The sequence below is a fragment of the Vanessa cardui genome, chromosome 7, assembly GCF_905220365.1.
Source record: "Vanessa cardui chromosome 7, ilVanCard2.1, whole genome shotgun sequence".
NCBI lineage: Eukaryota > Metazoa > Arthropoda > Insecta > Lepidoptera > Nymphalidae > Vanessa > Vanessa cardui.
Window position 1 is genome coordinate 4,835,070 of NC_061129.1, and position 12,907 is coordinate 4,847,976.

Consider the following 12,907-nt stretch of genomic DNA (forward strand, 5'->3'; position numbering starts at 1 on the left):
TAATATAATTAAGTAAAATTAATTACTAAACAGAACTTGGGCATGGAAAGAAGTTTTTTTTAATTGAAATTTCAAGTAGCGCTCTACAAAAGAGCTAGATAGCGTATGTTGTTTACAACATAAACTAAGGTCGAGGAGGTGCAACCACCGTCGGCAAACAAAATTGTGATTTGCATGAGGCGGCGGCGGCGAGGCGTACGCTCGCCTCGGTCGCCACGCGATTAAAAATGCAGGGCTCGGCGGGTGGGAGCGCGCGGGCGGGGCGGGGCCGCGGCCGCCTTCTATTGGAGCGCGCGCGGCACGGGCGGGCCCCGGGGCCGCCGCGCGGGGAGATGCGGGGGGGAGCGCACTCGCCGCCGCCCGCCGGACGACCACCTCACAACGCACGTAGCCTCCGCGCCGTACGGTACCGCGAGACGTTATTCCGACGCGCACCGCCGCGAGTCCATGTGAGCGACCGACAGTTCTCTCGTTGTGTACGGTGAACGAAGGATCGGCAAGCTGTACGCGCCGCAGGAAGACGACATGTTGACGATGGAGACGGATCTAAAGGGCGGCAGCCTACATGCCACTGTGCCGCCGCACCACGCGCTCCAACACGGTTATGGATCGCTAGGCGCGCTCGGCGGCATGATGTCGCTGCCTCAGCAGCAGCCGCTGGGCCAGCATCAACAGCTTCAGCACCACCAACACCAGCCGTTGCCTCAGCATCACACGCAGCCCCAGCAGCAACACCATCAGCCCCCGAACAACAATAACAACAACTCCAGTAAGAACTCAAACGCAGAACGGGTAAAGCGCCCGATGAACGCGTTCATGGTGTGGTCGCGTGGGCAGCGCAGAAAGATGGCTTCGGATAATCCTAAGATGCACAACTCTGAAATTTCAAAACGTTTAGGTGCTCAGTGGAAAGACCTCTCAGAATCTGAGAAGCGACCGTTCATCGACGAAGCGAAGAGGCTTCGAGCTGTTCACATGAAGGAACACCCGGATTATAAGTACAGACCAAGGAGAAAAACGAAGACCCTCGCTAAAAAACAAGAAAAATATCCATTGGGAGGTGGAGCGTTACTGGGAGCAGGTGACGCTCAGAGAACAGCCGCACCGACGGCACAGCAGCCGCGAGATGTGTATCAAATGGCGCCAAACGGATACATGCCCAACGGATACATGATGCACGACCCCAGTGCTTACCAGCAACAGGCGTATGGGTACCCGCGCTACGACGTGTCCCAGATGCAACAAGGCGGATATGGAGGCGGCTACTACGGTGGAGGACAAGGATCGCCATATCTGCCGCAACCACCATCACCTTCTGCGTACGGGCTGGGTCCCGGCTCGCCGGGCGGCTACGCGCTGCCAGCTTCTTGCGCCTCACATTCACCGAGCGGCTCGTCAGCCAAATCGGAACCAGTGTCGCCCGGACCCCCAGGATTGAAACGCGAGTACGTGTCGCATGAGCCTCCGACGCAGTTGAAGCGCGAGTTCGGTGGCCACGGGCACCTGTCCTCGCAGAGCCACCCGCACGAGCAGCTAGCCATGAAGCGCGAGTACGGGCAGCAGGACCTGAGCCACATCATCAACATGTACCACGTGCCCGACGAGCAGCGGTACGCGGCCGCCGGCGAGCGCGCCATGCCGCTCATCTGAGAATCGCCTTTCGCGTGCGACATCGACATCCCGCCGCTATGAGCTGGTCGTGTCGGCGCGCTCCCTCAGTGACTTTGTTGCGACTCGTTCGCTTAGGACAGTGATCGTTATCGGCGTACATACTTCTAGGTATGTTCTTTATTTGTTTTGTAATGTATCGCGGGCTCGCCCGCCGCGCTGTTAGTGTTACGGACTGTTGACGTCGGCGAGACATCGGCTCGCCACCGACGGCCGAACGTTCAATTAAATGTTGTTGATGAATATCTTGTATTATATTATGATTATTGTATTTTTTCATGGTTTAAGTTAAAATATTTTAAGTTGTGTTGTGCGGACGAAAGATAGGCTTAGCGTGAGGACGTGTGTAAGATGACGGAGTGTACGGGGTTATTTGAATACCAAAAAAATTTGAACAATATGTAAATATAGTGTTAAAGGCTAGATTGAAGTTGAAGTTAGTCGATAAAGCGTAGGTAGATAGCGATAAGACGTGCCACGACGCCACTCTCGTACGCCCGTCGTGTATTGTACAAAATATTTGTTATATGGAATCGAAAGTTATGATGCCTCGAAAGACTAAAAATATTGTAATACAAAAATGTACAGTGAGTGTTATATAGTCAGTGGACACAAAGTATATTGAAGAGAAAAATGAAGTTATCAATAAACGACGCGTTAAAACTGTATCTGCTGTTTTGTTCTGGACCCCCTAACTATATCCAACCCTTGAATGTGATTTATAAATATTAGTAATCTTTATATTTCAGAAAGTTATCCTTATGTAAAATTTGTTTGCATTAACCCAAGACAACTGTGTCTATTTAAATACTGACGATTTATATCTGCGTCATAGTAAAGATTTCAACGCGCACGGTAGATGCATGAGAATGCGTCAAAATATTAAGAAACCGTTCAACGCTTATGTAAATTGGAGTACTAGAAATGTACTTAAAATTTTATTACACAGATCTTTCTAATTTACCTTCCTACACTTGAATTTTATACTTTCATAAATATATGGTAGGTATAATAATATTAATTTGGTTAATTAAAATTGCATGATTATTTGACTATAACAATAACGCATCCAATGTAATGTATCTACGATTAAAAACATAGTTAAGATGAAAGTTAATATTCTTCATTAAAATATTTTGATACAAATTTATATACACATATAAACGTTTTTATAAAACCAAGATTTAATTGATAAAATTGCTAAAACAAATTATCAATTCAATTCGTATTATCACCAGTAGAATTGCAAACATATTAGTGTTGTTACTTGGGACAATACACTTAAAAAATACAAGTACCCACTAAATAGTTTCATCAACAGAAATTAGAACTTTTAAATTAAATATTCAAATGTATTTTTTTATATATTATGATAGTGTTTGGAGGATGTTTAAAATAATAATGAAAAGATAAAATCGCTTTTATATTCATACAAAGTAATATGAAAATTCCAAAACTAGGATTATTAACGTATGTTTAAAATGAAACAAAGATCCATACGAACATGAATATAAATGTAGAGAGTTTTAGTCATTTACAATAAGGGTTGAAGATGAAACCAATTCAAATTTTGACCATAAAATCCTTCTTTAAATATATTATAAATTGAATTGTATGCGCAATTGAAACAAGGAAGTCGATAGCTCCAAGGAAAGTCGCATTTCAATCAATTACTGTCAACACGCAAGGGGTGAGTTTGGATTTAATCAAATCCCCGGGAATAGTTGATAGATTCAGGCACTTTTTCGTCCCTCGGGATAGCAATCCCGCGATCCCGCCCCAGTGTTTAAGCCGCATTAATTTAAACACTACTTTCACTTACGTCCGATGGGGTGAAATGACGTATGGTGTGAATTCATTACATCTTTTATTATTCAGTTCGAGCACTTGATCCTACTGTAACTTTGTTTGCACAATAATATTAAAGAATATTAAGTCTATACAAATATCAAGTACCCAATATTTCTTAAATCCTGTTAAAGATGTTATTTGTATTTATTATATCACTTACTCCTTAAGCCTAATGAACTTATTAAAAAATATATTAGGAAATCAACAAAACGTAATATTTTGTTTACAAGTACGAACAATATTCTTTTTAATATCTTAATTTTTTTTTACAACAAGCTTGATCATTGAGATCACAATATATAAATTATATGTGGGTGATATATTTTAGTGCAAGACATTCACTTCATAATTAGCAGTTGCGAAATTTCAGTGGTTGTAAAGTATGTATCTTATGCTGTATTTGTTATCAAATCATATGATATCTTTGAAACATATCAATACAAAAAAATTGTAAAATAAAAAAAAAATACTTTTTTTTCACTCTATTCTATCATCGTTTATAACAGCGACAATTAGATTACATACAGGTTCTAAAAATATAACTTATAATTATGAAGCGTCTACTTATAATTGTTGATAATATTTTATTCTAATTGTTTTGTTTTATAAAGCTCAAAAAAACGTTAATTTTAATTAATTAAATAAAATCAACTTGCCTCTGTCTCTGAAATATTATATAACATCATAAAAAAATATTCAGCCAGAATTAAAAGATCAAATTAAATAAGGAGAATTTATTAAATTAAAAATTATCTTAACTATCACACATTTTTGGTAATATGTTAATTGTATATTGACTTTAACCTGCTTTAATGATTAGTATTTCAATAAGTTCACTAATTTAAATATCTATTATAATACTAGTTGCTCGTCTTGACTTCGCTTTTTTATAAAACACTTTGCCCTATGTGCTTTTACTTATTTTGGTCGTAAGATCAAATTGCCTAGGTATATTAGTCCCTATCAATCCGAGATAATTCAACCAATGGAAGAAACAAATTATTCAATTTTATAATATTAATATATTATTATAATATATAAACATGACCCATTTATTTGATAATACTAGAATTTGAGTATTGTCGCCAAGCTAAGAAAAAAAATAACCGTATGTTTTTTTATAAATTTCTGCTTTATTAATAAGCATAAGTGCAATAGCACCGAATAATAAATATTGTTATATTTTTAACTAGACAGACCAATGTTTACATCAAATAAACTTACAATACGCGCTTAATATCAACATTAGAAGATAAGGAAAATCATCGTATAATTAATAACATCGTAATGTTAGCTTAGTATAGGTACCTATATACCTAACAACTTGTACTTATGGCCTTAGTATTCAAAGTTTGGATATTCCATATGCGTTGTTAAAATATATCTATTTTCTTATTATGGCGATGTGTTGACATTAATAAACAAAAATAAAACATATTCCGGATGTAAGGCCGGTCACACATTTCGCGCCCCACCGTCACGGTATCGACCGGGACTCGAACCCAGGGGTGGGCGACTGTTCCCACGATCTCGTACCATTGTCTCTCACGGTTACCATTGCTGTGATTATTGCGGTTCCTTTGACAACACACGCCTAAGAATTGTCTAAAGATGTGGAAAAGAGGTTATGAACATACAATAAATATATTATTATAGAAGTAGGTAGGTTACCTACCTACTTATGAATTATTGAAGTGGCATGTGGGTATTTTTTAAACTTTCAATTTGAAAATCAAAGTTATTTTACTTTTTTCATATTTGCAATGATACAAAGTTTAATTAATTGAATTTTAATTTCTATATTTTTTATGTTTATGAACTCTGTAAGCTAACCATCAAATACATGGCTAAAAACTTTTTTTCTGTGTTCAAACACACTATGCATGTATTTACCTATATAAAAATTAAATTTACTATAGATTTTCTTAATAATTCAGCTAAAGTGATAATAATTATATTAGGTGCATTACATAATATATAGAATCAAAATTTTTGTGTTGAAAAATAGTGAGACTGTCAGTCTCAAAAAATAGAATGTATTTTCTGATAATATATTTAAATTTAATTATATTATACATGTATTTCGTATATATTTAAGATTTATTAGAGACATATTATGTATGCATGTAGGTATTATAGAAAATACGAAGAAAGATACATATAATTTTTTAAAAAATACAATACACTGTTAAAAAATGCAATATTAAGCATAATCACAATACGGTGGTTTGATATTTCAATATTTTAAATACTGAGACTAGAATATCATTTACGTTCTGCGTATTATAAATAATAATATATATTTTACCCGTAATAGTTACATCTGCTTGACTAATACCTGACATCCGCTCCACATGGCGGTTTTTACATCGCAAACCGATTTCCCACATCCAAAGCAGTCAAACAACGACGCAAACAGCTAAACTTGTCGCTTAATTCCTTGCTCAAACATTCTTGTTTGTTCTTGAGATTGACACCGGCCCGCCCCTGATGTCAGTCGCTTTGTTTTTATATTGTCAATATTTGGTCTCATTTGTCATTAAGCGTTTTTGAACGGCGATTCGTTGACGCCGGCGAAAAGTGGGTGGCGCCGTGTGGGTTTCGAATGTGTAGATAAGACGTGATACGTAAATATGTCGAGTTAATTATGTAAAGGTCGATAACCTTCAGTGAATCCAAAAGCAAAATGTGTACGTTTAAAATTAAAAGTAAGACAATTTTCGGACCTATTCGCTCAATAATTACATAATCTTGTACTATATAGTATTTTTTAATGTCAATGACATATTGACAAATAACTCTTACTTTGATTTTTTTTTTATTTTATGCCTTTGCGATGATACGGGTTGGAGTAAACTTATTATTTTTCGAATAGGATAGGAATATTTCTAAATGACCATATCACTCGACAAAATGAAATGGTCAAACGATAATTCGTAAGTGCATAGCCTACCTGGGGCCTGGGGGACGCGGTGTGAGTACCGTTACGGCTGCTAACGATTCCGAGAAGGTCAAGCGCACTAAGTTAAATTCCATTTATATTTTTTGCCTCGACCGCCTCGGCATTGCTTGCCTCAACTTAGCCGAGGCTAAATATATTTTTTCTCCGTAATACGGGGTAGAAGCTCTGTTTACTCGTTTCTTAGTAACTAAGCAAATAGTTGCATAAAACAGCGAAGGTATACTTTGAAGATCCCCGCGACAACGGCGCATGGTCGATGTCCTGAAAACCTGAAATACATTTCTCACATAATCTAAAATCTTATTTTCATAATTGAAAGTATGTAAAATGTATCCGAATTTAACTCTTCTAACTATACATTCTATTTTTTTTTTATTAATACCCTTTATTATTGATATTATTCATAAATATAACTTGTACATAACAATAATAAACATTAACTATAGAGAAATAAGAATTAAAAATGATTATTGTCAAATCATGCTAAAAGCATTCTCCGTGGAATCGTAATTCCGATATTCAAAAAAATAACCAGGCTTCTTGTCACCAATAAAGGCAATAAGGCTTGTTATACTGATAATGCTGTCTATATCTATGCTACAAAAACAAATAAAAACTCATTCTTTTAATTAAAAAAAATGTAAAGATATAGGTATGTCATCATATATGTATACATACGCAATTAGCTACAACTATGATTACGATTTATCTGTCATTATTATCACATACACTATATAACTTAACAAAAGATGCAATTAATTTACATAGCCATAAAATTATTATAGACATAGATGTGATTAAGCAGCTATTAATTTAAGTACCGTTTCGATTATAGAAATCAATTTTATTTAAAATAAAAAAACGGTAATGCCTATAAATTACCCAAGAATAAAACGTCCTTTTGCTCTTAAAGTGACACTATGTATGTTCCAAAATTATTCGACTTGTGCTGACTAATTTATGTATACCTATTTAGTTTTATAGGATATATAGGTAATTACAAATATAAATCACGTGAAAACTCAATAGTTATCTGCTATGCATTGGATATCATGGCTCATGAAAAATCATAATCGTTTTTGTAAATTGAAACGCATAATAACAGTATTACACATATTTATTTTAAATTACCCCTTACATTTGAGCGCAGTAACAGGGTTGCTTGCGGTTACTCTATTCTCGTGTTCCGTAACAATGCTGAAAGCAAGCGAGCGGTAGTCGTTTGAAAAAAAAGCAATAAAATTGTTTTTGGAAAGTTTTATTACGGTAAAGGGTTCAGGGCAGAATTATAAAACAATTAAGCGGGCTCCGTCGTAAACGCGCCGCCGAAGGCTTTATCTATTTACATAACTGTTATGCGTTTTGTTATGGGTACGAGCGACCACATTTGTGTTATGGAGTTCTACGTCTCTACGTCAGTTCATCAATTCTAATATTAAATATATTTATTAGGATACATAAATTATTAAATAGAAAAACAATTAATTTAATTGCTAGTAATGGCAGATTTGTTGAATTTTATAACGACTTTTAAAGTAACTTATTATCGTACGTACGTGCGTACATTATTTATATAACGTAAACGTACACTTTTTATTTTGTTTTTCATATAAAAAAATACGTATTTATATTTGAAACAAAAACTAACAACAAATTTACTTTACGCAATAATAATCTTTAATCATATTATCAAAAGCGTCTATTATTGTATATATTTTTAGTTCGGTAGATGGGAAGGGTAGTGTGTCATCTACAATGCCGATGATAAGCTTTCATAGATAAGATAAGTTATCAATGTTTGAATCGACGATTTCACTTATTTTGTTGTTTTAGTAAATTATCCTATATTATTCTTACGACACTTTGTTATTCCTTGGGATAGCTCAAAATAATATTGTATGTAGTCATAAAAAAAATTACTTAAAATCATTTGACCGAGTAAAAATTTATATGTATATACATTCAAAGACCATCATTGTAAAATAGATTAAAAATATTAATGGAGTAATTTTTATAAAATCTAAATGTCGTTACGTGGGACCGCAATGATAGCACTAAATGTTAGGAATAAGGAAGTTGTAGCGTCATTCTTTCTCCTTCGTTTGAAACCTCATAAAACCTTTGATCTTGCAATATATATGTTTAAAAAACAGTACATATGGCACGGATCACTAAAATTTGGTATATCCACATACATTACGCAAAAAAGTCTAATTAAAAGTGTGCATAGTTATGAGTAGGTAATTCTGGATTTTGATAGTTCCTGTAATAGACACAACGATTAAAGTCAATTAATTGCTTATAAAAGTAAAAAATAATTCTATTCGAATATATACTACAGAGTAATTGGTACAAATTTTGTAGTATATTCTTTAATTTCTTTAGTTTAACGTATTGTAGTAGTAATGTATTGATAGCGTGTCGCTGTAATGAAACGTTAAAAGGTTTGAAGCGATAACATTACGAAAAGAAAGCGACTTACTTCTAATGAGTCACTTGATACAAAAAAATCTTAATAGAATAAGTATCGTAATATCCGGTTAATTAAATGTGAAAACGAATACGATAAAGAGGTAAGATAACAAATAGTTTACATTACTTTTTTTTTAAATTTCATTTACCTTTTTTTAAATGATTTTAATTAATTATATATTTTATACGCCAGTCAAAGTAACTTCTTTTAAATATTATTTATTGGATCCGTAAAAAATATGGTAATCGAATTCGTTATACGTAATATAAATTTTAAATTATATTTGTTTATCGAACAAAATTAAAAAACCAATTACAGAAGGTAATTATGTTATTATTTTTTTTCTTATATTTAAAATTTAACTAGACATACTCAGCCTTATTACAGATAAGTCAATTGAAATTAAATTACAGTTTTTATACCCATCAAATATAAAAAATAAATTCAATAATAAATTACGTAAAGTAAGTCACTTTTTAAGGTGAATTGACTTTATAGTTAATTTATTATTTTTTATATAACATATATGTCACTTAAGTTGTCGATCAATATAAGCGCATAACATATGTATAAGTTTATTATACAACGAGTTAGTTGATGGTTGAGGTTGTTAGCACATCATGGGATTGACCCGATCTTCTCCTGCTATTTCTTTGTGATATTAAATATATGTAAGCAATCAAAACTTAGCCAAAAAACCTAGCACAAATACTTTCTTTCGCTGTTTCTTATCAGGTCAGGGAATTTTCATGTCCAAAATGGTGACAGTGTTTTATTAGACTCAGCAAGTAAATGATTATTGTATTGAGGGATTTGGTATGTATACTAATTTGGTAGCAAAAGGTAAAACAGTGTTTGTCTGTATTTGAACCTGTGATTCTGGGTTAAGTGTCATGTGTTCTATTAATTTAAATCATGTTGATTCCATTTATAAATTAATGCAAATCAATTACATAGTAATCTTAAAGAACCTCAACTCCTTACTTAAGTTGTTTATTTTTCAATGGAATTTTCTTACGTTACGTTTTATAACACTTTTTATGTAATTTCTAAACCACTGTTTTAAGTCATATTTACGTAGCCTCAATTATTAAGAGGAACTTTTTAGATACACTTATCGTAGTAGTTTATAATCGTTCGAATATACTAAGATGGGAAATACATGATATTTATATGGACCTAAATGCCTTACCTATATGTATAACATATGTTGATTCATTATTATTTGCACTACATACAAGAAAATCACTAATCTAGACAATATAGAGAGAGCTTTGATCGATTATTAAAGCCCTTATTCTCATATTTCATTTTCAATAAAAGTTTTGTAATTTTAACTGAATTTTTAAGCATTAAAATACAATCTGCATATCAAATGTTAGATAGGTACTTAGAAACTTTATAATGACTACAGCAAAAAAAAAAAAATGTTGGACAGAAATACTTAATAAACAAATAATTACCGCCAAATGCAAATAAATAAGCAATAACCGAAATCAAATATTAATTCAGCGACAGATTTGCATTTGACATTCGTCAAAACATGAACAATTTCCAAATAAAACTTACGATTTCGCTGTATTGAACGTTATATTGAGTCTTTAACAAACATCGATGAAAAGGCGTTGACGTCACCATCCTCAACCAATTTCGGTACTTATGCAAATATTTCTATAAAAAAACGAGTTTCTAATGAAACTACAGGTTAAAATAAAAAAAAAAACAAAAGACCCAGGGGCGCTCGTAAATCGCGCGATAGAGTCATTAGCCAGGGGCGGACTCGCCACCGAATAATTAAAAACAAATAAACTCGACACGGATTACCTTATCTGCTTCAATCTTGATTCCCAATTATTTTTTGTGTTTAGTTTACGTAGTCGACTTTTAGGGATTTGATTTTGTGTGTATTATTTAGCACTAACGACTACCAGTGAAATTATGTTCGTGCTTGTATGAGAATCAAATTATACGGGTAATATAACGTTTATATAAAACGTATAATTTATGTCACGTAAACGTTTTCTTTCTGTTTGCTAAATTTATATATTGAAATATTCAATCAGACAATTACATAACGACTTATACTACTTAAAACTGTGCCATTTACATCACAGATACACTATTAAGTTATTATTTTAAGCTGAAAATTGTATTGTTTTTTCAATCATTTTTTGGTAAGTATCTATTACAGCAAAACCACAATCCAAATTCCAAACAGGTCCGTAACTTTCGGCTATTGTAATATAGTAATTAGATTGCTACTTCTTTTTATTTGGCCTACATTTATACCTAATTTCTTTAGGTATACTATTAACTTGTATTAATTATATATTACATGGAAATAAATTTCATCGTCTATAGATAATAATATGAATTTATTAGATGCTTATTTTTACACGAAATATATTTAATATAAAGAAAAGTATTCCGTCTTAGCTTTTATAATTATTTAAACGATTAACAGTGAAGCATTATACTTTATAAGTGTTTATAAAATTGATACATTAATGTTTTTTTATGGTATAGGTTGGCAGACGAGCATATGGGCTACCTGATGGTAAGTGGTCACCATCACCCATAGACAATGACGCTGTACTGTATTAACTAATCCTTGCATCGGCAATGTGCCACCAACCTTGGGAACTAAGATGCTCTGTCCCTTGTGCCTGTAGTTACATAGTCAAAATTACTGTTCGATATAAGGTATATTATGAACCGAGTTATACTCGAAGAGTCGAAGATCATTTTATTTTATTATCTAAAATTAATTTTATATGATATGCAAGTTATTGACTTTATCCTTTCATCCTCTATCTCCAGTATCATTAAGCAATAAGCTAAAATAAATTAAAGGTCGTTGACCCGATAAGCGTAGGTGTAGGTTAAAACAATGTTATATATTATAAAATAAATCATGTTTATTACTACAATACTGAATATAACAACAAATTACTCGGTGATGCGTGGGCAAAAAGGACCAAAATATTATATTAAGTAAATAATAAAATTAAATGCAATTTTTTGGTCTTGACGTAGGTATATTAAAATGCAAAAATACAAAACTATACCAAAAATGATTGCTATGCGAATTTAAATGACCTAGTTTGGATAGTTTGATTTTGAGGTCTATAGATGACAGACTACCCAAATGTCTGTTGAAACTCTTACGAACTCATATATGTTGCCTCTGGAACGAAATAAATAGGTAGTGTAGTATAATTATTATTCCTTTTATAATATGACTATAACTAATTGATATTATACTTTTATTATGATTATTTAATTATTGTATGAGTTTTAAGTTAACCACAATAACATCATATGGTAAGTACACGTACAAAGAAGGTGAAGCTCGTCTAGAAGATCGTTTTCACTAGATATTCGCTAGATATCAGAATAATGCTCATAAACAGACGCCGGAAGAACATTGCACATCGCGGCTTTACTCCAGGGATCACACGAAGATCACTCGAAGAAAAAACATCGTTTATTTTAATAACACAGTATCTCAAATTTACCAAATACCTATACAGATTGAATATTTATATTTTCAGTGCCCGTTTGTAAGTTACATTAAGGCAAAATGCATAAAGTCACGTTGTAATAGCAACTTAAGTGGGTAAGCATGGAGATACATTAATACTTAAACCAACAAAAATGGCAGAGGCCAGAATTGACTCTGACAGATGATATAATAATGTGTTCGATTCTAGATTTGAATGTGTCGGATATTCCCGCCAATTTTTAATAAGTTGTCATTGTCATTTTTCAGTTGTCAACCGTTTCGTCTCGTCACTTTTTAATTTTAAATTGGCATGAGTATTAAATTTACAGACGCAATTGGGACGCTTAAATAATTATTGTTATTACATCATTCGTAACTCGCAACAGAATAGTAACGGAATGGAAACAAGGACATAGTTCTGACAGGCAAGTGTTTGTTCAATTTATAT

General features: G+C 33.4%; 1 protein-coding gene across 1 annotated transcript; it reads left to right on the top strand.

Moving 5' to 3' along the window:
- Positions 1-388: 388 nt before the first annotated feature.
- On the top strand, positions 389-2,334 carry LOC124531453 (transcription factor Sox-14). Its single transcript, XM_047106040.1, has one exon. It carries the CDS (start codon positions 526-528, stop codon positions 1,648-1,650), a length of 1,125 nt encoding a protein of 374 aa, XP_046961996.1. The 5' UTR covers positions 389-525; the 3' UTR covers positions 1,651-2,334.
- The last annotated feature ends 10,573 nt before the right edge of the window (positions 2,335-12,907 follow it).

Excerpts from the sequence above, each read along its gene's own strand:
- LOC124531453 (XM_047106040.1), top strand. The coding sequence starts at position 526 with ATGTTGACGATGGAGACGGATCTAAAGGGCGGCAGCCTACATGCCACT.